This window comes from Pieris napi, chromosome 14 (assembly GCF_905475465.1).
Source record: "Pieris napi chromosome 14, ilPieNapi1.2, whole genome shotgun sequence".
NCBI lineage: Eukaryota > Metazoa > Arthropoda > Insecta > Lepidoptera > Pieridae > Pieris > Pieris napi.
In genome coordinates this window covers 11924623-11951161 of record NC_062247.1, presented here as the reverse complement: position 1 = coordinate 11951161, position 26539 = coordinate 11924623, and the positions used below count along the sequence as shown (strand labels likewise).

General features: G+C 32.1%; 1 protein-coding gene across 8 annotated transcripts in view; it reads left to right on the top strand.

Moving 5' to 3' along the window:
- Positions 1-26539, top strand: part of LOC125056328 (polypyrimidine tract-binding protein 2) — a 344301-nt gene that overhangs the window by 291371 nt on the left and 26391 nt on the right. For 7 of the 8 annotated variants that reach the window (XM_047659383.1, XM_047659380.1, XM_047659385.1 and 4 more), the window contains 5 exons: positions 3452-3553; positions 10136-10282; positions 14488-14634; positions 21656-21775; positions 24215-24341. In XM_047659383.1, coding sequence (XP_047515339.1) covers positions 3452-3553; positions 10136-10282; positions 14488-14634; positions 21656-21775; positions 24215-24341 — 643 coding nt within the window. The remainder of the gene's footprint in view (positions 1-3451; positions 3554-10135; positions 10283-14487; positions 14635-21655; positions 21776-24214; positions 24342-26539) is intronic. The other variant, XM_047659381.1, reaches the window with a different exon arrangement.

Below are 26539 nucleotides of genomic sequence, written 5' to 3'. Positions count from 1 at the left end.
AAAATACTCTTATGTATTTTTCTAATAAATTATGTTAACGCTCGAATAACGAAAAACAAAACAGAACAGAACTTTTTATAGAACTATCCATAAATAGTCTAGTAAATCTTCAATAATAATTCAAGCTGAATCAAACGTATGAATACATGGCTCAGTGCTATTAGGAAAAAAAGCATTAATCATACCTGATTTAATATAATAGCGACAACTTCAAGACTAAACGTATAAATCCATTGCGTACAGCTCTAAGCTATTTATTTAATTCACTACACTGTAGGAATGAATAGAATGTAATAAAATGTAAGTGTCCACTCCTTTAAAGTGATTCTGTTGTGACGTAACCGAAAGGGCCCGGGGGTTCATCCGATCTGGGCAAACCTCACTTTCATGTATATTTTATTTCTGATAATATTCTTATGCGAAGGGCCTGTATCACATACAAATGACATATTGGGGAAACGTTTCAGTGTGTTTTGTTCGAAAATATTACGGTTTTCTTTGGTAAGCTGAGTTCGCCTCTAGAGAAGTAATTTCGGACATTGATTGATTTTTGTTTTTGGATATAATATTTATAAGCTGTCGTTTAATACATTCCGTTTTAATTTACATTAAATTAATTGGTTCAAGATTGCAAGTATACAATTAACAGTCTGTTTCAAACATAAAGCCGTATTCTTAACACAATCTGCCATTTCACAACAAAATTTTCATCAAAGATGCTTCTTTGTGAAAAAATTTATTTAATTTCGGGCAATTATTATACGCGCTCTACGAAATTACTCTAAGGAATAGCCTGTGTCGTTTTATTCCTAAAAAATCATACCTCTTTTGAAAGAGTATTCCGAAATGGGATTCCCGCTGTTATTGTAATCGTTTAATTCTATTTGAGTAATTTTATAAAGTATCCTTTCCGTCATTGACGCCTTATAACGATATTACTTATGATATTACACCGAAGCGTTTTATTCAAATTTAATCGACTAAAAACTTGGAATAAAATTAGCTCAATCGACTTTTCACAATGAAAATATCCGATTAGCAGACATTTATTTTCGACCGTGCTTTCTGCTGTGTCAATATACAACGTATCACAGTATTGAGCTAAAAAAATATATCAATATATACGAAAGGAGGAAAACAAAAACAATTTTCCGGCACATGAATGCACACGTCAAGCTCACTGGATCAATCTCAATTTAAGACGAGGAAATGACAGACTACGGCAGTTAAACACACCGGTGTCAGGTATATAAATCACGAGCCGTAATAAGACGAAAGTACAAATTCACCCTTTATATATGTACAGGGTGAGATCAAACTATGCAAATCCTATTAAGATCGTTACCCCTTCTATGGAATCGATGTATCACGTAAATTGTGTTACAGTTATAGAAATGATTTATATATTTGTTCTGTAATACAAAATATTCTTTTGTTTTACGTTGACGGGCAGTTTTCTATGATGCACGCGGAAAAGACTGTTGATGTTCTGAATTAATAAACAAAGTCGTCTGCGTAAATGTATATAAACATCGTACCTTTATTTTTTAATAAAGTACAAACAGGCAGGAAGCTCACCTGCTCTTAAGTGATAAGTGCCACCCACAGACACCTGCAACTAGAACTATCACAATATTTTATTTAAGCTTCTCTATTTACTTACATTATTTTTTAACACATAGTATATAAGTTAACCACTTTAATTAGATTTAGGGTCTGTTTCACAATGTATAGATAATGTACCAAATAGCTATGCAACACATAAATTATTTGGAAGATAAATTGTGCTATGTGACACTTCATTGGAATCAAAACTTTTGATGGACTTTATGTGACGAATAGCGCTATCTGACAGTCGTGAAACGCAACAATAGTGTTTATCCTACCAATAAGTAATAAATAGCTAATTCGGAACTTATCCGTACATTGTGAAACAGACCCTTATTATTTGAAAAAAATAATTAGCGAACGCGTTTTTCAATTTCAAACACATTGTCAGTGCGACAATTATAAATCAACTGTAATAAAATTATGAATTTAATTGTCGTTTGAGTAAACAGGCAAAAGTCTTCTTCGTTTAAAATAATGAAATATTTCCAAATTCGAAGTTTGAAATGTTCTTTGATAGTCTGCAACAAATAGTCGTATACTGTTTCACATTTCCATCGGACCCTAATCGGTATGCAAGGGTACACAGTCGCTGCCTACCTGGCATCCGTCACTTGAGACACTTAATAAAGACCCACACGTCACTCGTAACGCTCTTTGCTCTGAATGTACGTGAAAGCGAAATTGGCCACAACAGAGGCTATTATTTGTTTATCTATTCTTACTGGAGTAGAATAGATTCTTTCTATATATTTCTGAAAATAAAGTAGGTTTTGTATTTAGTGGCTTATTTATAAGTTAGACGGATGTTTAGCGGCAAAAATAATATAGAAAATTATTTACTACGAAGAACGCAAATCTTTTGCTCTTTAAATAATAATAATTTCTCTTGTTTCACACGATTACTATATAAGTAAAACTAAGGCTAATAATATTTTTTATTATTTCAGTGCAGTGTGAGTCCATATTTCGTGTACATCTGTCTCAGTAACTTACACGTTAGGGTTTATTTATGTCACAGTTTTGTTAAGGGGTGCAACTATAAATTTAAGTTCCGACAGTTAACTGTAAGCTATGGCCATACATCAGAACAAGGAATATTTCTTGAGATATAGCTCGACTTAAATCATAATATGTCGAATAATATATTAATATTTGGGAACTAGATAAAAATTTCACGAATTTTACATATTTTTGTATAATAATAATTCAGTGGTAACCCTATGGTACTTGGCCTCAGATTTCTTTGATAATTTATATGTCATAGATAAGTAGGTGATCAGCCTTCTGTGTGACATATCTTCGATTTTTTAATTTGAAAGGTGTCAGTTTCCGTACAAGAGAGTGGTCAATGCGCACATAGACAGAATGTCCATTAGGATCGAACTTAGGGAGGAGAGTCGCATGCTAAAGCCACTAGGCCAATAATGCCTTATTAACACTACATTTTACATATAGAAAAGTACTAAAATTCACTTCAATTCTTCATGAAACTAAGATTGTTTTTTATTTTAAGATCATCCTTGCCTGTCATTCGTCCTTGATTTTTGACATCTAATGCCACAAGGATGCCGTATTACCACGTTTATTACACGAACAATAATATAGACTTGTTATAACTTTTTAAATATACTACAAAATAATTAGGTTACAAAAATCATTCTTGATGAAAATTAATTTAATTCTCACATATAAAATTTTGGTGTATAGAGCACTGGAATGCCAAATGTAAACGATTTTACAAACACAGTAAGAAATTCGAGTACGCTAGAGCCCTCCAGGGTAATCTGTACTTTTCCTTTTATATGAATAATTAAATTCAATTAATTTCTCTTTGTTTCAGAGGGGCTCCGACGAGCTTCTGTCTCAGAGTGGCGTGACCGTCATGGCGCCGGCTGCTCCACACCATGCTGATAATAATAATCAGGATTCAGCTGCTAAAAAAGTAAGTTTTTATATGTGACCTCGACCACTTAGATTAAAAAAAAATGAGAAATCAGTATTTGTTTGTATAAATTATTTTACAAACAAATACTCAAGGTTTGAACTTTGAAATTGTTATTCATTCATTAAAAATCCGTCTTATATCACCTTTTTAATGCAAGTAAATCATCGATCACATCAAAGTGAAAAAAAGGATTTGTTAAGCTAACTCATACTCGTAATAGACAACTTGAAAAGAAATGCATAATAAAGCTAATCAAAATTATACCCTCGAGAATCTAAAACTAGAACCTCAAATTAAGTTTTGAATCGATCTTGACTTCTAATAAATATAATAATCTAAGCTAATATAAATATGTTCGACGTCCTGGTGGACAGAAAAAATGTGTCCAGTTTGTGTTTCCACCACACCAACTTCTTTCTATTTAAGATCATGTATATAATAAATAAAGCAAACAAGTAATATAACGCAAGAACGTATTTTTTCGTTATACACACAAGTATTATTAATCCAAAGTCCACGTAAATGAAATAGCAATTGCCTCGAGGTAATGCCTCGTACCTATGTTACCTTTATTACGGCATTACAAAGCACAAATCTCAAAGTTCATAATTACCTTGGCATACATATTGTAAATGGATATAAACGCGAGGTATTAAATGAAAGAGGCCCTCGTAAAGATCCAGCATGTCGTAAAGGGACATCCCTAGAGGCTTTTAAGACCAGAATTTTATTAATCTTTTGCCGACTTTTTGGATTTTACAGTGTATATGGTTCTTATTAAGGGTACAAATTGAATTGATAATCGTAGGGTCGCGTAACAAAGGAGTCTTTGACTCATTTGCTTGTTTTCGGGTTTTATATATAAAGGTTTATTTTAGCGTACGAAATACACATAATTTTTTTTATGAACAGTTCCCTGTGATTAAGATATTCACACACATACTGTACTGTTTTTCATTTGTTTATTACGTTTCTCTAATTCAATTCTTAAATATATATCAATTCAACATAGCATGTAAATAACATTCGCACCGGTAAAATAATAAATTCATAGCACCAGTTCAGTTTTTACAGCGATCCAATAAAAAACACACGCGTCTGTGTACAAATTTCCCGCAAAAGTTTGGATAGTTAAAAGAATGGACTGTGTATTTAAACAGAATTGTAGCTAAACAAAAAGCGTATGCAACTGTAATGAAAAAATAAACATTGTTGCCATTTGGGTTTTTCCATTTCTAGGTTGGTTCATTGTATTTTTCGCAGGTGGGGCAAAATACATTGTTTGGTGTCACAATAAATGTTATAGTAGGATTTCTGAGAAGTTAACTCTCAATGCAATTTATCTTTTGCTTGTGCTGTAATTTTTCGTTACATAAACTGTCTTGCTTGATTTTTTATATTGCGATTTATGTGTCGCTTATTCTACGGGTTTTATCGTCCAATGCACTTACCTCGGTGTTTAATAGAAATAAAAATATTTTTGTTCAAAATGTGACAAATTTTGCTATGTATTAAAAAAACTTAAATTATGTATTACGTATTCCTTTGGCTATATCTTTAGTATTTTTGTTATATATAATTTATGTTATTTTATTCAGTTTCATTCAGTAAATTTATTCATTTAGGTAACACAATGTACACTCATGAACGTCAATAAAGAAATACATATTAAATGCTTTTAATTTTAAATTTACTGCCAGTTCTCAAATCGGAGAATGGACAAGAAGAACTGGCAATAAACTCAAATGAGTTGTCTTGCCTAAAAACAAATCATAGCGTTATTTAATTATACACAACTAAATATCTTGTGTGTTTAAGTTTAATCTATTTAAAAATAGTTCCTGTGTGAAGTATCGTACTTCTCTCAAAGTGAAAGAAAGAAACACAGTTTTCTTGATGATGCCACCTGAAGCAACAATTGCTTTCTCAGGGATCTAACCTAGGAATTAATGCTCAACGCGTTACATAAACTACTGAGGTAATATAAGGTATATAACAAAGAAGAATTACTTGGCTCTATAAGAAAAAAAACATGTCCACATTAGTTTTACCGACCATTTACCCACTTGTTAGGAATGCTCTGGAAAAAACCTCGCCTCAGTAATCTTAATTACATTGTGATCTCGTTACAGCCCGCCCCTAATTCATAATTAAATAGGAACGTGTCCTTTATTTATTTGCTATTCTATGGTTTTACGATTGCTCTCAGTTTTTTCTCTTTAAGATTATTTAAACAGCCCTTTTTGCGACACCCTTCTGGTACTCTGAATATTCATTAAGACTCGCTTAAATTACCCCAAATTCATCCATTTTGTTTACATTAAAACATTTGAAAATTTAAAAAATTCCTTACAGTGTCTTTTGGCAGTCCCATGTTCGTTTTAAGTTATTAGGTTTCCTTATGATGATGATCTATTATAAAACGTTCGTTGGAAATGAATCTCTTAGTGCTTTAGGGTCGGAATTGCACTTAGATTAATTTCTTAAACCTTTTAGACGCATATTAGAGTTTCAACTTTACCAAAACAAAAAGCATTTAAGTTAATCTTAATATATATAAATTACGTGTCACGTTGTTTGTCCGCTATGGACTCCTAAACTACCGAACCGATATCAATCAAATTTGCACATCGTGTGTAGTTTGATCCAACTTAAAAGATAGGATAGCTAATAGCTTACATCTCAATTTATACCCGCAATATTATTTTATTGCAAAATATTTGTTTATTATTTGATAGTCACAATTCTAACAGATGGCGCTGTGTTGAAAGTACTAACGTTTCACATAAGCTACAATTTAATGGCATAACCATCAAAAAAGCATGGTGGTCCCCATTACTGGTGTTCTCCTACCGTTTCCCTTGAATAGTTTGCTACTATGTAATATAACAAAAATCTTAGCCACAGCAACACTTGGACGGTCTGTTAGTTTACTATAAATTACGTATTATTCTTGGAGCCGTACGTATGTTCTCCGATTGCCCACACGTTCAATGGTTCACACGGGAACTATTCCAAATAGAATATCTTAACCTAATTTATTAATATTTTAAAGTAACTTTACCGATAGGATTATAAAAAAGGGTTTGAGTTTATAACTTTCTACTTCTAGGAGTTCATAAATTTTTTACTTTAGAAGTGTTAATTAAATAATCTAAGAAAGGCACTCTTAAAATAAACAAGCTACCTGATTGTTTCCCTATTTAAAATCTCTTTTAATTACAAGTTTTCGACGTCTACTGCAATTTGCAAGTCAAGACGTCTATTTGATTACAATAAGTTGCGACCGGCCAATTAAAAGTTCCACAACCTGAATATCAGTAAAGCAAATCCAAAAGATCTTATTTAACCAGTATTAAATATTATACATTTTTCGGATACATGTATAATCTGTAGAAAACGTCGACGAAATTAGATTATTTATGTACACAAATTAAAAAGAGAGATGCATTTTTTTTTAATTTCAAATATTTTAAATGTTTAATATACTAAAGTGAATTCATTTGATGAAAAAGTTAGCCTGAATTGTTTCGTCAAAAAAAAGGCATCATGGTGTTCAATATTTTTGTAAAAGGTTTCAATTGTTATTTAAAACCTGATATTTGCCTACCATAATTATTTTAGAGTATTTTATTTAACATTGCATAGTTGTACATTTTTATTTGAACTGGTTACGTTTGGTAAAATGTCTTATACTTAAAACATATCTAATGACCAAATTCGTTTATTTTTCTTGTGAATGCACTCTGATTCGAAAAGGAAAGTTTCTAAATAATAAAATGATAGAAAATCCGGAATTATTCATAATCTGGATCGAGTGCGATCAAGTGAAAAATAATATTTTAATAAACACGATCGGCGCGATCATCGGGAAAATTGACCGATTCCGGGAAACTCTCTCAGGGAAATGTCATATGATCTCTTTTTTCTATCCCAAGATTTAATATTTATGGGTGAAATGTGAGACGAAGCGAATGATTTAAAGTGTCTGATGTGAAAATCGTTCGTAGATTTTCTGACCCGACGATAGCAATGTCCTTTACGTTTTACGTGCGACTTGTTTTCATTCGCGAAAGAAAATACTGAAATGTACCCTTAAGGTGGGCGAACGTGCCTCGCGATTTATTCTTCCCTTTGCAAGTGAGTTGGATGAAATATTTTTTATTTGTTTACTTACGGAGATTTGCCTCTTTTGATGTCGATTGTTACGGATTCGAATTGTTGGAACACAAAATTATCTGACGGATTCTAGTTATTTATTAGATAAAAATCTTATTCCGTCTTATTGTTTATTCTGTAACCGATACGTAATTTCTTTTGTAAATAAATCACTCGCATATTTAATGATGACTGAATCTGATTAGTATAATGAAATATTTTAAATCGAGGACTTCATAAACCATAAGAATAATCCTAGCTAAACTCTAAAGCTGTCGTAAGTAAAAGCATTGACCACTCGATAAAAGAGCGTAAATAAAAGGAGAATCATTAATCATTCCGTGTAGAATAAACGCTTAAGTCGTAAGTGAAAAATGTGAAAACTCGGAACGGAACTGGGCGACTTTCAGCCACTATCGAGATAGTTCCCTTTTGTGTAACCCGACAATGATCAACTAATAGACATTAGGTTCATTTGTCGAATCGATAAAAGGAGGCAATCGGGGAAATGTTCCAAATCTCGCTATCCTAACTTTGTTACATTAAGTCATTTGTAAAAAGTTTCCCCTTCTCGCGATCTTAAATACTTAAGTAGAGTAAATGATCCGCACCATACTTTGTCAGTTAATTTTCAGTACTAGATGTCACAGTTTAAAACTTTGCAACAATGTAAAGTGGAAGTTTTTAATAAGGATATTTTGTAACATAGTTTGTTTATTTTTAATATTATAATTACTTAATACTAAGTTCACATCCTTCGTTTACATTCGTATAGTATTATACTATGCTTTTTCCTTTGCTCTTTATTTTTTGAAAGAATTCTGTCATATATAACTATTTTAACGAAGAATGGTGTAATAGTTTAAATTAATTGTATAAGAATTTATTATACATAAATGATGTAAAATAAAAGTGAATAAAAATATTAAATACATATTATGTGGTGTGGTGTGTATATTATGTGAATTTAAAAATTATGATATTTATGAAGTAATAATAAGCACTTACCAAATACGATAAAACTATTATGGTTGTTTAAATATTGAGCCAATCGTTTATCATAACTAAATATTTAAATAAAAAACTGTTTTGACCGGATTGAAGTTATGTATCATTATAAATTTACAACTATTTAACATAATTTTAAATTTATCCGACGTTTCGCGTGCTTTACAGCGTGCGTGGTCACGGTGACTGAAGACAAAAGATGTTGAATGTCAAAAAGTATACAGCTGCAGAGAAAGTTGCATTATCTGTATTTAATTCCCCGGAGTTGGTATCGACTAAAAGATGGAGGGTTTTGGCAAAAATGGCTCACGGTGTCCTCTATTTTCGCGGATTGTTTTTCTTTTTGAGATTTTAATTTGGATATTATTGGATCCCAGGTGTTTGACAATTTTAGGCCGTCTTCTCTATTGAAATTGGGGTGTTTTTTGATTTCAATGGCTTCGCGTACCAACTTAAATCCGGTCAAAACAGTTTTTTATTTAAATGTATAAAAGTTATGTCAATCAAAGACAATACTATAACTAAATATGTTTTTTATTCACTAAAGTAATTAAGAAGTAGTAGAACAATTTAGCAAAAAATACCAATGACGGCTCTAGTTAAAACAGTGTAATTATATTGATTTAGTTCGTATGAGTAACTCCCTTACTACATGTTTTTCTATTTATGGTAAATTACACTATTTCTTCAAATAATGAAATTATATATAGACTTATCTACTATTTGTTACTTCGTTAATAACACAACAAACACCTATTGAATGAGCAAGAGCATCTCATAAATTCGCCCAAAAAATAATAAAGTACGTTTTTCCCATGAATGGCAAGTGAAGTGTCATACAAGGCTACATTATATTGGCGGGTCGGCGTAATCAAAAGGCTCTCCGGGGAACAATAGCGCCCACATCGGGCCGGACCGATAAGCCCCGGCAATTATACTACATCGACTTTTCAATTATCCAACCGACTCGTGAATACTAGGTTTATTTATGTATATTAGAGCGGTCATTTTGTGAGGCATTTAGACGTAACTCCCAATTAAACAATGTACGCGAATGGGACGTTTTGGAGATTAATAATTTCAATTTATGACTACAGATTGTACGAATAAACTTGTTGGTTGTTAATTCGTAAGCATATTAAGATTCTGAATAACTTAATTATATCCCTGAAAAAGCTTTAATATAGAATCTGCATCTGTTTAAAGACAGTCTGAATAAATACTGTTTATGAAAATAACTTAAACACTTTTTCTCATATATATTCCTTTAATTTACCAGAACTGATATCATTTTTTGTTAATTACTATTTATTCTTACTTTTACTTCAAATGAGAAAAGTATTTTTTGCCTTCTGTATTTTGCAAAATACTACACCATGAATGTTTCTAATCTATTGTTTTATTTACTTTCAGGTGAAGTTGGAGCAAAATGTTGGAAAACCGTCCCGAGTTATACATATACGGAACATACCAAATGAAACGACAGAAGCTGAGATCATTCAATTGGGGCTGCCTTTTGGCCGAGTGACTAACGTATTGGTGCTCAAAGGAAAGAATCAGGTAAGAAAAAGGTTTTCTTATTTTATTGTAGACAGTTTGTTTACGTATAGAATACTGGTGTGCGTGTGTATAAGAGTAATGAGATCATTTATATATAAATAAATAACACGGTTAACACTACATATTAAATTTAAAGGCATTATTAGTTCTAATTATTAAACAAAATTACTTATGTAAATATACGGTGCAGAACAGTATGAATAAATCGTCATAGAATAGTGACGGATGTGACAAATAGTTACTAGTTTATACAAAACTTTACAGGACAGCCATTTCGAAATAATATAATCATGTTAGTTTTTGTGATAACTATTTAAATTAATATTCTGTTATTATGAAAATTGGCATACAAGCAGACAAAAGGGTTTGTTTGGAAACAAAATAAAAATAAGAACATTAAATTACACTGTTTTCTAGAAACATCACATGTTTCTATGAATTCCGTCACTTTAAAGACTGATTAATTTGAAATTTAAAACACATGGAATTGTTTTTTTATGTAGCCGTAATATTTAGTCAATGTAGTATCCAAATATGATAAAAAGTGGATTGGATTTTTTTCAAATCCGACATTGTTCTTAAGGTTAAAAATGTCTGTTAACATTACGACCTAATGAATATGAATGAAATGATAATTCCTCTTTCATCACAAAATAATATTAACAATCAATATCGAATTGCATCTCATAATAGAGCAAAACCACTTAAATCGTTTAAGCATCCATCTCAACTAAACTAATAACGTATTACTTGACGAACTCGTACGTAATCAGTTCAAAAATATCGTTGCAGTTCCATATCAACTAAACCCCACGACGCCTGAAGGCATCGCTTTGGCATGTAGAATAACGTTGTATTTGCTAATAGCCTTTTCTTACTTTAATGATTATCTGTTATGTGTTTATTAAGTATAAGTTATGCAATTAAAACTTACAATATGTATGCTATTGAGTAACAGTCGCATAGTCTAAAATTCATAAGTAAAGGAATTACCATATTTTAAATTTTTTACCTTTAATATCAATAAAAGTATTTATTAAGAAACTATTAAGACTCCTAGTAAGAAATATGAGCTAAACAGCAAACTAAAAAGTTCTATTAATGAGTCGCCGTTATCTTTACTGCAACGACTGTAATATTTTCTAAAGTTCCGTGGATAATCCGAACAGAAGCAACTAGTTAGCAGTTTCAAAGTAGCCGTATCGAGCAGAAAACCAATAACTACAATTATTTACTGTAAGAGGATACGATCTCAAACTATTTTAAATGCAAAGGCTTGCCGATAACAGTCTTAATGAATTGTAATTTATTATTAAACAACAATTAGACGACTTGCGCCGCTTTGTGTCCGTTATCGCTATTATTATTCATTACAAGTTTAAACCTTATTGTATTTTCATGTATTCGTAAGCGTATAACAAACTAATATGATATTTCTAAACTGGGCACAATATTCGTATACAAGTTGCACCTTTTATAAGAACAAATTATAGTTAGAATACTAAATGTAAATAGGTGCTACGCTGCCTCTACACTTTTGCTACGCATCCGCTACAAGTCTACAACGATTTCCTTTTTTACCGTAGCTGTCATTGTTATATAACATTACATAAAAACAAATGCGAATAACAATAGTAAACCCTTATTTAATATATTAACTCGGCCATGTAGCTGGTCACAATGAAGCTTGCCCGGAAACACAACAAGTGGGTGACGCTTCTGCAAATAGGCCACACATTGTTGGCAGACCTACTTGTTTTCTACTCTTTGTCTTTAACACTAGCACATTTACAGAATTTAAACACTTCTGGTCGCTACAGCTTTCACGTGAATCAAAATCGTTATAATTGTTAAATTTAGCGTAAGTTATTTGTGATTTGTGGTAGTTTTTGAACTTCAAAACATTTAACATAATATATTGTAACATGTTTGAAAATATTTATAAAAATTATATTTTTCCTTTACAAGAAAAATTTACAAAGCTTTTAATTATTAAAGCAACATTTATCTTTTCTAAATATATAAAATAAATAGCTAAGTAAGCGCAAACTCTTGTAAACTTTCAGAAAATTTAACTCCGTATTAGCAGACATTAGTAAAGTTTGTTTAGCGAAAGCGTTGGATCTTTCAATTGACTTTGAGATGGTAGTTAAGTAAATTGAAACTTTTTGGTCATATTTTTTATCGTTTGAAATTGGAACGAGTTTGTAGGTTTTATGCCGTGAGCGTAACTGTCCTATGTGGAATTTACGAGCTGGTGTCGACAAATTAAAAATAACTTTACTGTCGAGAAATAAAATAAAAAACAAAATCTTATTACGCGCAAACAGCAAGACAGACGCTATGACAATGTTATCCCGTTTAATAAATAGCCCGTATGACATTCGCATAAATTGTACCGCGCGAGAAAACAATCTCCCACCTACAGCACAAAATATAAGTCAAATCCCCTTTTATGAACGGTCACAGCCTTCTCGCTTTTTGTTATACAATTTTCCCAACCTTTTCACTTCTTCGTTCGAGGTGCAACTTTTAAAAATCTCAAGTCAACGGATTTGCCGGGATTTAAATTTTAACATCTTCACTCGGAAAAGTGATTTTTATTTTCTATTTTCATCAAACGTTTCAAGCAATTTTCTTTTATGACTTCGTATGCCAAGAATGTGGCATACTCGTTTCACGACATATTACCATTTTAGTTACTTCTATTCATATATCAGTAGACCTCACAAAAGTTGCCTATTTGTTTATCACTAATAAAAATACCTCTACGCTATAATTACAAGTCAACAAAATATAACTTTAGCTACTCTCAAGCTTTCAATTACTCCTTGAAACGAACTTTGATGGATGATGAAAAGTATCATTGTTAATAGCAACCGGAGCCCAGTCGAGTTAAAAAGCCATCCATCGAGAGGTGGGCAAACATCGACGTGAGTGGACAATCGCCTCCACTCTCGGTGATTAAAACGAAGAGCAGTTGACACCATTTTACGGCTACTGTGCGTTCATTAATTTGTGTGCTATCATTTAGCCCGAAACTGTGCACGAATTAACGTGAATGCGATACTATTATTTGATGTTAGTGACTAAAGTTTAGTTGATTTTATTTAAAGGTACATTGACATGTTTTAGCATTTGTGGTTATACAATATCATTAAACTATAAAGGCTTAAGTAATATGTTTATTTTAGGAAATAATTTAGACATTCGTTTTTACTGTTATAAATAATTAAGGTTTGATATTATGTATATGCTTATTTAGGAGCTAAAGTTTCAATGATAAAAAAAAATATCTTGTAAAGCAGAAGTTATTTAAACAAACTACCCTTGACAGTGCTAAAATGCGTCGGTCGTTTCCGACCGCTATATATTTAGTTTTTAATTAGCAGCAGACAAATTCTATTTAATTTGCGGCTGACTGCACGGTCTGTTACTGGTGTATTTACCGGCCAGCTATGTTCAAATGCCAAAAGCAGAATCCTGCGGTTTAAAGCCGCGCTCCCCGTAAATAGGTGCTGGTAAATTCTCTCTATGAAATCAGGGAAATCATAACACATTTAGAGAATCACGCAGTACACGTGCGGAAGATCAGTCTTGTTGTTTGGTTGCCGAGTTTATGTATGCCCGACCCTGCTAGAGCCGATTAATTGCAGCCTACGGTGCTACATACAAAACCTCGTTAACGCTACGTTAACGCAACATTGTTAAGCAATATCTGGTGAATTCTAGCGCTGTAGCATATTCCGAAATTGTGTTATCAATTTTACTGCAATATTCCAAATGCATTTCACATAAAATCGTTTTGGACATTTCGTTAAATATTCACGTGCCACGATAGACATCGTAGAATTAGGAGGAATAAATATACGAACGACAAACTCGAAAGCGAGACCTCTCGACGCGTCATCTTTCATTCCCATATATTACCCTCCCGACTCCGGTATATTCGATTAGATTAGGTGATAGTTGTCGTAGCTCGAGCTACTCAATTTATGTTCTTTCATTCTATTGTACTTATCATTATTTATATACTGCGATCTCGTGAAATTGCACTGAAATTATTCCGTAATGCTTTGTGTACACTACCATTTCATATATAAATAATATTTACTATTGAAGTGCCACAAAAACAATTAAAATTGTCACAAAAAAACACGAACGGTTTTGCACATTTTTAAAATGATTTAATTGTTTATTTCTAGGCATTCTTAGAGATGGCTGAAGAGATATCAGCTGTGGCTATGGTCGCTTACTTTGGAGGCTGCGTCGCACAACTGAGGGGACGTGCTGTCTATGTACAGTTTTCAAATCACAAAGAGCTCAAAACCGACCAGACACATAGCAATGCGGTGAGTATTTTAATATGCTTTATCAACGCAATAATAATGCATCAAGAATCAGGTAAATTGGACACGTCACCAATGGATTATAGTAAACCCTCTATTAAAATACTGTGCTGTAGCGTAGATATTCTCAAAGGGTGCCTCAAAGCCTTAAGAATTACTTGGTTTGCGGAAAATTATTCGCCAACGCCAACGTTGACTAAGCAAATTTAAAATAAAATACTTTCCTATCTTTCTTCTAAATACCTACTTCGCTTATACTTGCGAACAGTCTTAATTTGAAAAGCATACATTAAGTAATTGGTTCTCACATTAAACATATTTCATCATATCCCAATTCATTACATTGCGTTAGAATTCTAAAAACAATTTCAATAGAGTTTAGTTATGTCTTTAGTTAAGTGTATTTATACAATGAGAATTATTGGCAACATTGGATATTTGAAGTCGTATCAAATAATTATGAATAAACTGTGGAACTGTTATAATCTTCGTTGCATTTAGATAACAGTATTCACTGCCCGCATACATGTTAGGGTCCGTACGTTGCACAGATTTGATTGAGTTAGTGAACTACGAATGATGTATGGTTGCAGTGCCGAGAGTGAATTCATTGTTCGATGAATGTTTCAACGTGGATTTTTGAAGAAATAAAAATTGCGATACAGCAAATCGACTAACAGACCCCTTTTTGTCTTTAATTCATATGAAAGCACCACACACTAGTATAAAATGTAGCTTTTTTTATAACTTTTATATACTATTAATAGCTTTACACAGAACTTTTAACGGTTTAAAAAGCTGTTTAGTGTAGATTTGAATTATGTTATACACAAGCTTTAAATGTCGTTATTATTATTCTAGCGTCAGTGATAATTTAATAGATAGCATAAGCACAGCTTTAAGTTTTCTTTCTAAGGATTCAAAACAAATTCACACAAAAAATAACCAGATTACTGTTATATAAAGCAAAAAGTGTGTTTATGAAAAAAATAAATCAAAAAGCTCTTATTTACGTTCCCATAATTCTTCCTATTCAAAACGGAGTTGCACAAATCATAATTAGTACGTCCCGGAGATGATTAAGTTACGCTAAATATATTTCACTTTTGTTTTTTTTGGTCTGAAATTACCGTCTTTCACCGTCTCAGGCACTGAAATTCACACTTAACCCTTTTAATGCTTGCGAGTAATTTATTTTATTTTACTACCCCACCGGCGAAGTTATAATTGGACTAAGTTTATACCATAATAAAAGTAGGAAACTAATAACGGCGAAAGATAACGGGAATCTTGGTATCCTCTTAAGGGTTTGGTAAAGGGAATCAATAATTGTAATACAGCACCCCAATGTTGTATTAATTAAAACGCTTAATTAGTTTCGTTTATCCGCGTAACCTATTGAACACACCCTAAAATCACTTTACGGTTTATAATATCAAATTTAGAAATTAGAAATTAAATTTGATATTTCAAGCATTTTCATTATAAGTTTCAAGTGTATGGAATAAACTAGTTAATAAATGTAAAACTAATTCATAACATCGTTAAATCATTACGAAATTATATAATACTAGCTGACCTGGCAAACGTCGCTTTGCCATGTATATCATTTATAATAAATGATAGGGGTTGATCGTAGAGGGGTGAAAATTAGGGGTTATATGTATTTTTGTGTTGTATCATAAAAAATAATCAAAAAAATTTAGGTATCTAAAAATTTTAAAAATAATAATTTAGGGGTAAAATAAATGTTGTCCGATTCTCAGACATACCCATACATACATATATATGCACAAATTTCATGAGAATCGGTCAAGCCGTTTCGGAGGAGTTTAACTACAAACACCGCGACAGGAGAATTTTATATATTAGATATAATTCCGTAATGTATTTGTAAAATGACTTATTTGTGCATCTTGATGGAAAAAGCTAAGAATAGATTCAAATGGAAAGTTCAGGAGGAGGCCTTTATCCAATGGCGTCCATACTGCAGAATACAAAGAAACAACATAGTAGACCGTAGACTAAGTGTATAATACCAAAACTAACACCCATTTAATATGTAATTCTTAACAGTATGGATTTAAAGGGGCTTTATTATTTTTATTTGAGCAGTGTTGCTGATCCTTGAGGTCGTAGATTCGATCCCCAGCTGTGCACTAATAAACTTTCTGTCTATGTGCATATTTAACATTTGCTCCAACGATGAAGGAGGTAAACATTGTGAAAAAGCCGACGACGTGTGTCAGCCACAGGAGGCGGATCACCTACCTGCCTATTAGATTGACAAATGATCATGAAACAGATACAGAAATCTGAGGTCCAGACCTAAAAAAGGTTGTAGCGCCACTGATTTTTTTAATTATTATTATTTATATAATTCCGTAATGCAACAGCAATGGAAAAGTCCAAAAGTATGGCTTTTTATTATTTTAAAAATAGAACGATTTTCGGACCTTGCTCAAATAGTATATGGCGAACAATTAAAGCTTAAAAATAAAAGCAACAATTCTAGTTACGCTTCGGCACAATTTGCCTTTATTCTCTTTGAAATATGTATATTCATAGGCTTATGTGAGTGAAACATTAAGTGAACATCAATAAGCGGCTTTTAGACTCCAATAAACATACATTTGTAAGATGCCTTTTTCATATTGATTTGTTGTAGCTATTAAGTCAGAATACGATCGTATTCTCATAAGCAATGGTGAACAAAGGCAGTAGGGGAATTAATTCTTGTGTATTAATAATAATAAATTGTTTAATTACAAAGATAGTGGTACATTCAGATTGATTAATTATAAACTCGCACTATCAGTCATATAAAAAAGGCACACGATGTCATAATAATGATGATGTCATAATAATAAAAATTGTTGTTTAACTTGGTCTAAATCCCTTGCCTTTAAAATTAAATCACCTTAAAAATTATATTACAAATATGTTTTATCAGCTTCTCCAAACTGAAGGTGCAATCGCAAGCTCTTGGGTTCAATGCCTAGGTGAACTTCGTATGCCTATCTTAGTGGCATATCGGGCCCCGCTACTAATTCTAAATCTAAATAGCAAAGACCTCTTAGAGTAGTACCAGCCCCAGAACCCAGTGTCAAATCCGACATCCGTGGGCCTGCGACTAATTTAAAAAAAAGAAATAGAATTAAAAGAGTATCCACTAAGTAATGCGTATTTCTTTTTAAAATACTATTTCTTACTAAGAAAGTCTTACTGAAAAGGCCTCTTAGCGTTTAAATAACTACATTTTACGAGTGTTAGTTAGAGTCTTACCTTCGAGAGTCTTAACTATCCATTTTGCTTAGAAAAAAACTTTTAAAGAATTTAAAACGTGATTTTATTTTTGCGTCTATCATACTCGTAAATTCAAGAAACTACACTCAATTAAAACGCTTTTAATCATAATGTTATAAAAACCAGTGGTGTTCAGATTTCAGTATCTTATATGTGTTTTTCTTAATAAGGAATCAAGTAGGTGATCAGCCTTTTGTGCCTGACATGCCCTCGATTTTTAGGTCTAAGGCCTTTGCTGAATAAACTAGGCCAACACTGCTTTATTACAATGTTATGTGGATTTTAATTATAAAATTGTCTAACGTTCCGCATACTTTACAGCTGACATGTATCTATTACGTTACGTACTAGACTATCTAAAGTTAGTAATTCTTTTTTGGGAAAAGGGATTGGGAAACTCTTCTTTAATAAAATCCCAGAGGCTCTTTTATTTCTGCCTTTTAATAAATTTAAGAAATGTCTTAAAGAAAAGCTGTGTAAAAAAGACTTACTATAAAGTTACCGATTATATAGTTGATAAAAAGGGCTGGGACTAGTGCTAGACAGGCTACTTCTAATTAATTTGCGATATTTGTTTTAAAATAAGTGTTGTTTGATGATTTGCTATTTTAAAAGAGTACCGAGAATTTTTTTTTTGCCGGCTTTTTCTCTCGGCCTACACCCTCTGTCGTCTTTGCCGATGAGTAGGGATGCCTACAGATTCAAATTTAATGACGTGGAATAAGTGATACTCTATCTTATGTTCCATAATAAACATATTTTATTTTATTTAAAAACTAAATAAATAGTCATGCTAAGTTGACGAACGCGCCCTGTTGTTATTAAGAAAGAGGCATTTATGTCAAAACTTTGCATAAACAACAGACAATGTTTGTCAACTAATGATATAATGTTTGATCTAATTGTCGGTATTGCAAACAGGCGTCAGAGTAAACAGAATTGCTAATTAATGTGATGATTAAACTCAAAACGGATACAACTAGTCTATTGTCTATTTGCTATCTATACGTATTTGAGGAGTTATTTAGCTATTTGATGTGACGGGGTAAGAGCTCCTTACGATGTCAGTGGTTTGTATCTGTCACACGTGGTAGTAATCATAATATATCTAAAACTTCTAAATTTTAAGGAAGTATTTTACGAATTACACCTATGGAGCAGTAAAACCCTTTTAACTTCTTGGATGGTGAATTCATTTGAATACTTACTAAATGGTTGTACACTTGTCGTCCATAATCTGAATGAACGAATCTAAGTACTGTTGTGTGATAACTTCATAAATGTAACAATAATAACTATACAAAAAAGTTTATTCTATGTATTTTTAGTCAGTCTAAAACAAAAATTATTTTATACCAAATTATCTTGAATTTTTCCTGCCGCCGTATTTTGACGTGATTCTGTCACCTCCTATATCCGACGTTACTTTGTATTATGACACAACATTCGTTAAATTCGCAATTATATTTCATGGTAAAATTCAGACAAATCCGCAAATCGATGAACATTAACATAGTGCTAATCTTTATTCCCATTTATACTATTCCATTCAAAAGATTCATGAAAAATATTTACTTAAAATAAAATTCACATCAGTTTCAATAAGCACTGATGCATTTTTAGTGTAGCGAAGGCTTTGATCAATCATGCGATGCAAAAAGGTTTTTGTGGTCGCTGAATAGAACTCTCCAATAGAAAGTTATTTTGTCGTCTGGCAGTAGCCGACTTGAGAGATTGCGTCCTGCGAATAAGTTCTCTTAAATAACCTCGAGTTTGGCACTACTTACAACGGGAAATAATTTAAAGAAACTTCGCTCACAATTATTTTTACCTTTGACAAATTTGTAAGACCTTTAATATTCACTTATCTATGCTCAATGCGTTTCAAAGAGGTTCGATAATAAATTAAATTAGTTTTTAAGCCTTAATATTTTATCTATTTGTAATAAATAGATGAAACTCATTTAGTTTTTTTTAATAATTGATATTCATTGAAGTATTTCCAAACCAATACGACTTCAAATAAAGAGCGTACCAATTCTTAAAAGGCCGGCAACGCACTTGCAAGCCTTCTGACAATGTGAGTGTCCATGGGCGGTGGTATCGTTTAACATCTGGTGAGCCTCCTTGCTGTTTGCATCCTGTTACATTAATAATAAAAGGCTCATTCGAAATAATAATTATATATTTTCAAATTGCATTTAGATATTATTTTGTTTGTCTCTTCTCTCTAAGTACTTGATTGAAGCCTTTTAGATATATTACTGAACACCTAGTATTGTTGTCCATTTCATAACTTTTAAAATAGTTACCGAAGATATCTGACTCAAACAGAACAGAAAAGAAAAAAAAACGTTAAACTTCAAGGGATAAAGGCAGGTTGAGTCAATGCGAATTTGTATCGAAGCCTTTGCCGTCGTTGGCAGGCTTACTATGACATGTTTAAAGCCTTATTTTTGTCTGGCCTGCGCCTGTCAGCCCCGGACACAAAGCCATGTGAAAATGTAGGATCAAAGTGTGCCCACCCGGTGACGTGTGTACTTTTTTGCGTTCGACGTGTTTACGTTTTAACACTTTAAAAGTCGCACCTGTTATTGAGTTCGTATTTAAACTTCGTCCGATTTTTTGAAACTGGATGTCATTCATAATAGTTGATAGGCCAATGGTCAAACACATATTAACTTCAATTTAAAAAAAAAACCTATTCCGCTGTTTTGCTGGTGATTTTTTGCAGCAAAAAATACTAGTATTTTTATTTTTTGTAACATTTATGTTTACCATAATTGTTATATATTTGAGAAAAGATAAATACATATTATACTGTAGATATAGCATTACGTATGATGTGATGAAATATATATTATATTAATAAGGACTTTATTCTATGTACAATATTCCACACGATGCGCAAAACAATCCCCTACTAGTGGCCGACGATACAAAATAAGTTTATAGCAACCTTTGTTAGGTGGGGTCAATGTTATCTTGTGCGACAAGGTGCGTGTTCGAGATAGCCCCATTCGTATTGCGTCTATTGTTGTAAGACTTACGACAGATTAGAGAGCACGTTTTCTTCTTACGTGACCGTAATGTCGCTATATAATGCTCAGTCTTGATTTCTTGCTCATTTCTTGTATGTTCTTTATGTACTGCGAGGTTGAAACCGCCTTAGTTTTATAAGTTGTTTTGCCGCGTGAATTTCGTGTATTTTGTCAGGATTTTTTGAGCATGAACAACAATAATCGTTGTTATCAGTCAACACGCTATCTTTTGGTAAATACCATACACAAAACCTTTTTATAGATATATAGGCGGGGAGACTTCATTTTATATTATTAGGATAAAAAACAAATTCCGGTTTTGACCGGTTATCTTTCTTACATACTTGCTTTAATGAAATTATTTTATTACATCTACGTGGTAATGCAGGATTTGTCGGGATGATTTTATAATTTAAAATTCAAGTAATTATAAAGTTATTTTAGTAAAATACCTTGCACTATGATGATATCAGTATCTTTGTGATTTACGCATAAATAGGCTGGATTTAACGTATTTGCTCTTCTCAATATAATTCAAGAGAGACAAGATACCATGACATACCTAAAATTTATAGCAAATAGTTAAATTTACTTAAAAGGTATTTGTCCTATAGAAATACCGAATAATACTGTTAATACGACAACTGCAAATTTATTGGACAAAACTATTTTTTCAGTCGGCTTCAGCGCAGGCAGCTCTTCAAGCAGCGCAGGCCATTTCAAACACCGCCGGTGCTGCGTTAGTCGCAGGCGCAGGCACGGCTCTTCAGCCTGCGAATGGCGGCACTGAAATACAGGTATAAGACCTACATAATATGTTGAATTTAAAATTATAAATTATCCCGACTTTTCCTGAATACAATTGAAATAACGCGATAAGACATTCCTTTAAATCTTACCGATTCCCATAAATATATTAAAGTCCCTAATTCCACGTCTTGCTTTTTTAACCGACTTCATAATAAGTAAGTCATCAATTTGACCTGTATGTCAAACTCAAAATAACCTTTTTCATATAGGTAACCAAGTACACTTATGAACGTCAACAGAAAATATGTTAAATTCATTCTAAATTTACCTTTACTACCAGTTCTTAAGTCAAGAAACTCTCTGCCACTCTTTTTAATCGCCAAGTTTTGAGTCATACAAATTGTTTCAAGTGGAGCAAATCCATCCCAAGGTTTAGGATCATTTAAGTAATCATCAAATTTATAAAAAGCTTTATTTGTCATCGGACGTCGAGGCAGAGTACGAAATTCCACCCGTATCACCTCGACGTCCGCCGTTCCACAACTGAGCGTTTTTCAAGGCAGTTTTTGCCGCGCACCACCACTTTGTGGAACCAGCTGCCCATTGAGGTATTTCCCAACCAATTCGACTTAGGGTCCTTCAAGAAAAGAGCGTACCGATTCCTGAAAGGCCGGCAACGCACTCGCGAGCCCTCTGGCATTGAGAGTGTCCATGGGCGGCGGTATCACTTAACATCAGGTGAGCCTCCTGCCCGTTTGCCCCCTGTTTTATAAAAATAAAAATAAAAAATTTACGTATAATAAGAATTTTGAATTTATTTAGTAATAATTCTATAATTTCGCTTAGAAGTTTGTTGTAAAAACGAATACAATTTCCATATAAGGAGTTGTTTGTACGTTTAGATTAGTTCCGTTTCGAGTATTTGTATTGATAGAAATGAATAATATTAAAGTGTATAGGTTTCGAAGCCTGCGCTTTTCGTAAGTGTATCATAATTAACCACAACTTTCTTGAGAACTAAAGTTATATCGATCCTAATCTATATTCCAAATTAGCGAACAGTCCAAATTCATTAAAATTGGTGCATTCGTTATTAAGATATGTCTATCCACGTATTATTGAAGGGAAGTTGTATATTATGTACAATTGTACAGGTAGGTAAATAAGTTCGCAACCAATCTAGATAAATGTGTCAGATAGATGGGCTTAAGAAGAAAACACTCTCTTATTCTTTCTCAAATTAATCTCGATACACTATTTTAACAAAGTAGCTTTTTCTTTCAGTTTACTATTATATAATTGATATATATGTTATGTCCCCCCTAAAGGCATATAATATTAGTAGGTTAAAACAGACTAAAATTAACAATAAATAATGCTAATAAGTAGTATTTTTTTTGTAGTAACTTAAATAATTGTTACTACATTGTACTGGGTGTCAGCAAGAAAGGCTCAATAATAATAATGCTAATAATGGCACAGTCAAACCTGTTAAATCAATTAATTATAATCATTAAATTAATTTAATGTCTACCAAATTCAGTCAAAACTTATCGAACTTCCTCGCATTTTAAACCCGTGCCTTTAAAATATTTAAATCTCAATAATACTCCACACTTTACAAATTAATGTACTTTGCACTTATGTATGACCAAATACGTATAATACATTAAGCTTAACCAAATGTTACCTAAGGGTGGTATAACACGAGACGAAGTGGGATTATCTATTTAGTACCTCGCCAAAGCAAAGCTGATTACGGGGACCATCTTTAATATTATAAGCTCGATTCATAAATCACATTCTGGAATTATTATACCTATTTACGTTTTCGTCTTATATTAAATACAATTTTGATTATGAAATATAGTAAAATTCATTATAACCTCCATGTATACTGTGAACTGGTGGGAAAACTATAACGCCTCACGTTTGATTATGACTTTTCGACGGTCTAAATCTATCTATTCACAATTATACGCATGTCGTTCTCTCACCCCAGATTTTTATCAAGATGACTTTTTAAATTCAAACAAATAAATAGTGTATAAAAAAACAAGGTGGACTTAGTACCTATGCACTTGCCCATGCCCATGGCAAGTGCGTTCGTACGGCATGAGCACGTAATATATTAATATATTTTATACCAGTCTTCCCATTTATTGTAATCTTGTTTATTGTTCTCTTAATTAGATATTTTTTCTTGAAGTGTCGTTTTAATATTGTGTTTTTTTGGTATAATTACGTATTTTCCATTTCTACATATAAAATTTAAAAAAATTGTAATTTCTGTTTTCTAATATAATTCATGTGACTTATTAATAAATAAAACAGCGCAAAACTGTTTGTCTGCTCTCATGCCCTCTATAGAATGTAATGAGAGAATTGGTGCACTTGCATCTTTGCGCATACGCATAACTGTAATCTTCTGTAAAAATAAATTGCCAAATATTAGCCGCCGTATGAACAAAATGTTTTTTTTTCAGGGAGGGCCCAACACCGTGTTAAGAGTGATCATAGAACACATGCTGTACCCAATTGTGTTGGACGTGCTGTACTCCATCTTCCAGCGATATGGAAAAGTGCTCAAAATCGTTACATTCACGAAAAATAGTAAGTACTTTTTTTCTTAGGTCCATTATAATACTAAAATAATTCAATATTCATCTGTGTAACTTATATCGACATTCAACGCTTTTGATTTTTAAACGTAGGATTACAAATCATTGAAATAAATATTTGATTAAAAATCTACGCGTTAAAGTACTTAAAATAGCAATTTTATTGTATTTAGATCTTCTGAAAGTGCAACGTTGTTGCGATTGTCCGCTCGCCTTCAAAGAAAATTAATGTTAGCTAAATTTTAAATGAATATTTTATTTGAGAAAGAATGCTTTGATAAAAACCTAAGCGCTTTCAAACACTAATAACAATGTCACAATGAAGAACAAAAATATTTAAATTTTATCATTCTTTCATTATAATGACTACATTAAAGTATGAAATTATTTGTTTGTTGTTTGTAAACCTTTAGAAAAATCTTGACAATTGATTGAAGCCTATTAAAATATTTAGTATATCCTGATAGCCTAAACACAATTCTAAAATCCAAGGGCGCAATCCGTTTAAAATTTAAATCTCCCCCTCATGCATAACCTAAATAAATCCAGCACAGGAGGTAGGTACATATTTGATAAGCTTTGCCTACCCCTACCGCTGTTCATTTCTAATTATAAATAAGCATATATATTTGTAACTGACGATACTATAGTATAACTGGATATTTAAGTTCAATATAATAGACAGAATTGTGTTCCCTTTTTCATAGTAGTATTTCAATTTTAATTATATTTATTTAAATTCGCGCGCACAGCTTAGAATTTTTTCCAGTCGTAAATTTCTGAAATGACTGAATCTTGTTGCAGAATAGCCTGTTCTATAGCCAATGCTATAGTCAAAACCCAATTTAGCCGCGTATCTGTACTCTAATTGTTTTAGTAATACAGCTTAATGGGTCATTGATTATATTCTTTTGCATTTTTAAACTAGTAAAAGAAAACGTTTTTGCATTATAAAATCATAGTAAAATAAAGTTGTCATAGAGAAAAAAAAACTATTGTTGAAAATGATCTCTTCGCATAGTAATATCATAGTTTGGTAATTTAGAAATGTTTTCACTACAAGTGTACTTCAAAACTGTTTTGTAACTGAATACGAAAAAGGTTTAATTTATTTAAAACTCCTTTAACTTTCGATACTAAAATTAATTATTCCTCGGGGCCAGATAAACCAATTAACTAAGATTTTTGGTTCGGTTAATGTTCCTTTAAAATCAACTTTATAATGTTAATTTCAATAAGTTTTTAGTAGGTCTGAGCTTACTAAATATTTTATTAAATAATAAAAACAAAATAAGATACAAAAATTAAGCAAAACGAAATCATTTTTCTAGTAGAAACATTAAATTTTCTTCAAACTACTTTAGTTTGTTGTTAAACACAATACAACGTTTTCCACTCTAAAATTGCTTACTTATACCTATTATTAGGACTTTCAGCTGGGCTATTCTGTAAAACTGTTACAATATCTTATGATTGGCTTAATAAATGGCTGGATTTGGCTAAACACGTTCTGTTAACAAAACCCAACTTCGATGTAGTACTTTTAATGTTCGTAGCGCTGTTGCAAACTACAAATTACGTAGGCGCTAGGACTGTAGTGCGCTAATCAAATTGAAATCTAACTGTGAGGGTTGTCAAACCTCTGTACAAGACAATGTTGGTTGACTTATTATTATTGGAATCGGAATCGTAATCAAAGTTACAGACTGGTTAAACATGTTGTTTTTTCTATCAAAACATTAATTTATTACCCAAATTTCAAACAACAAAGTATTGAATCTAATTTGTTCGGTAAACGACACGTCGCGAGATAACGCATGCAAAGTTATATCGGTTTCATCTACGCAAACTTCATTAGGAATTTGCTATTATTTTATGGGAATCGATATGCGTCGTATTTGTTTAACATCACCACGCTAAGATGGCCGAATATTTAAAATTACTTATTAGTATATGAAATATTATAATTAATTATTAATATATGTAACTATGTCAATATGTCAGTAGAAAAATAAGGCATTAATACAAAATGTATTTACTATCGTCATATCTCAATAAAGTCAACAAGGCAAGGCCTTGTTTTACGCACATGGCCTCAAAATCCACGAATATAATAAAATGTAATTGAAGCAATTTATTTTTGATTTTTTTTCAAGCTAAGACTAGTATTTGCGATTTAAAAAGAGATAA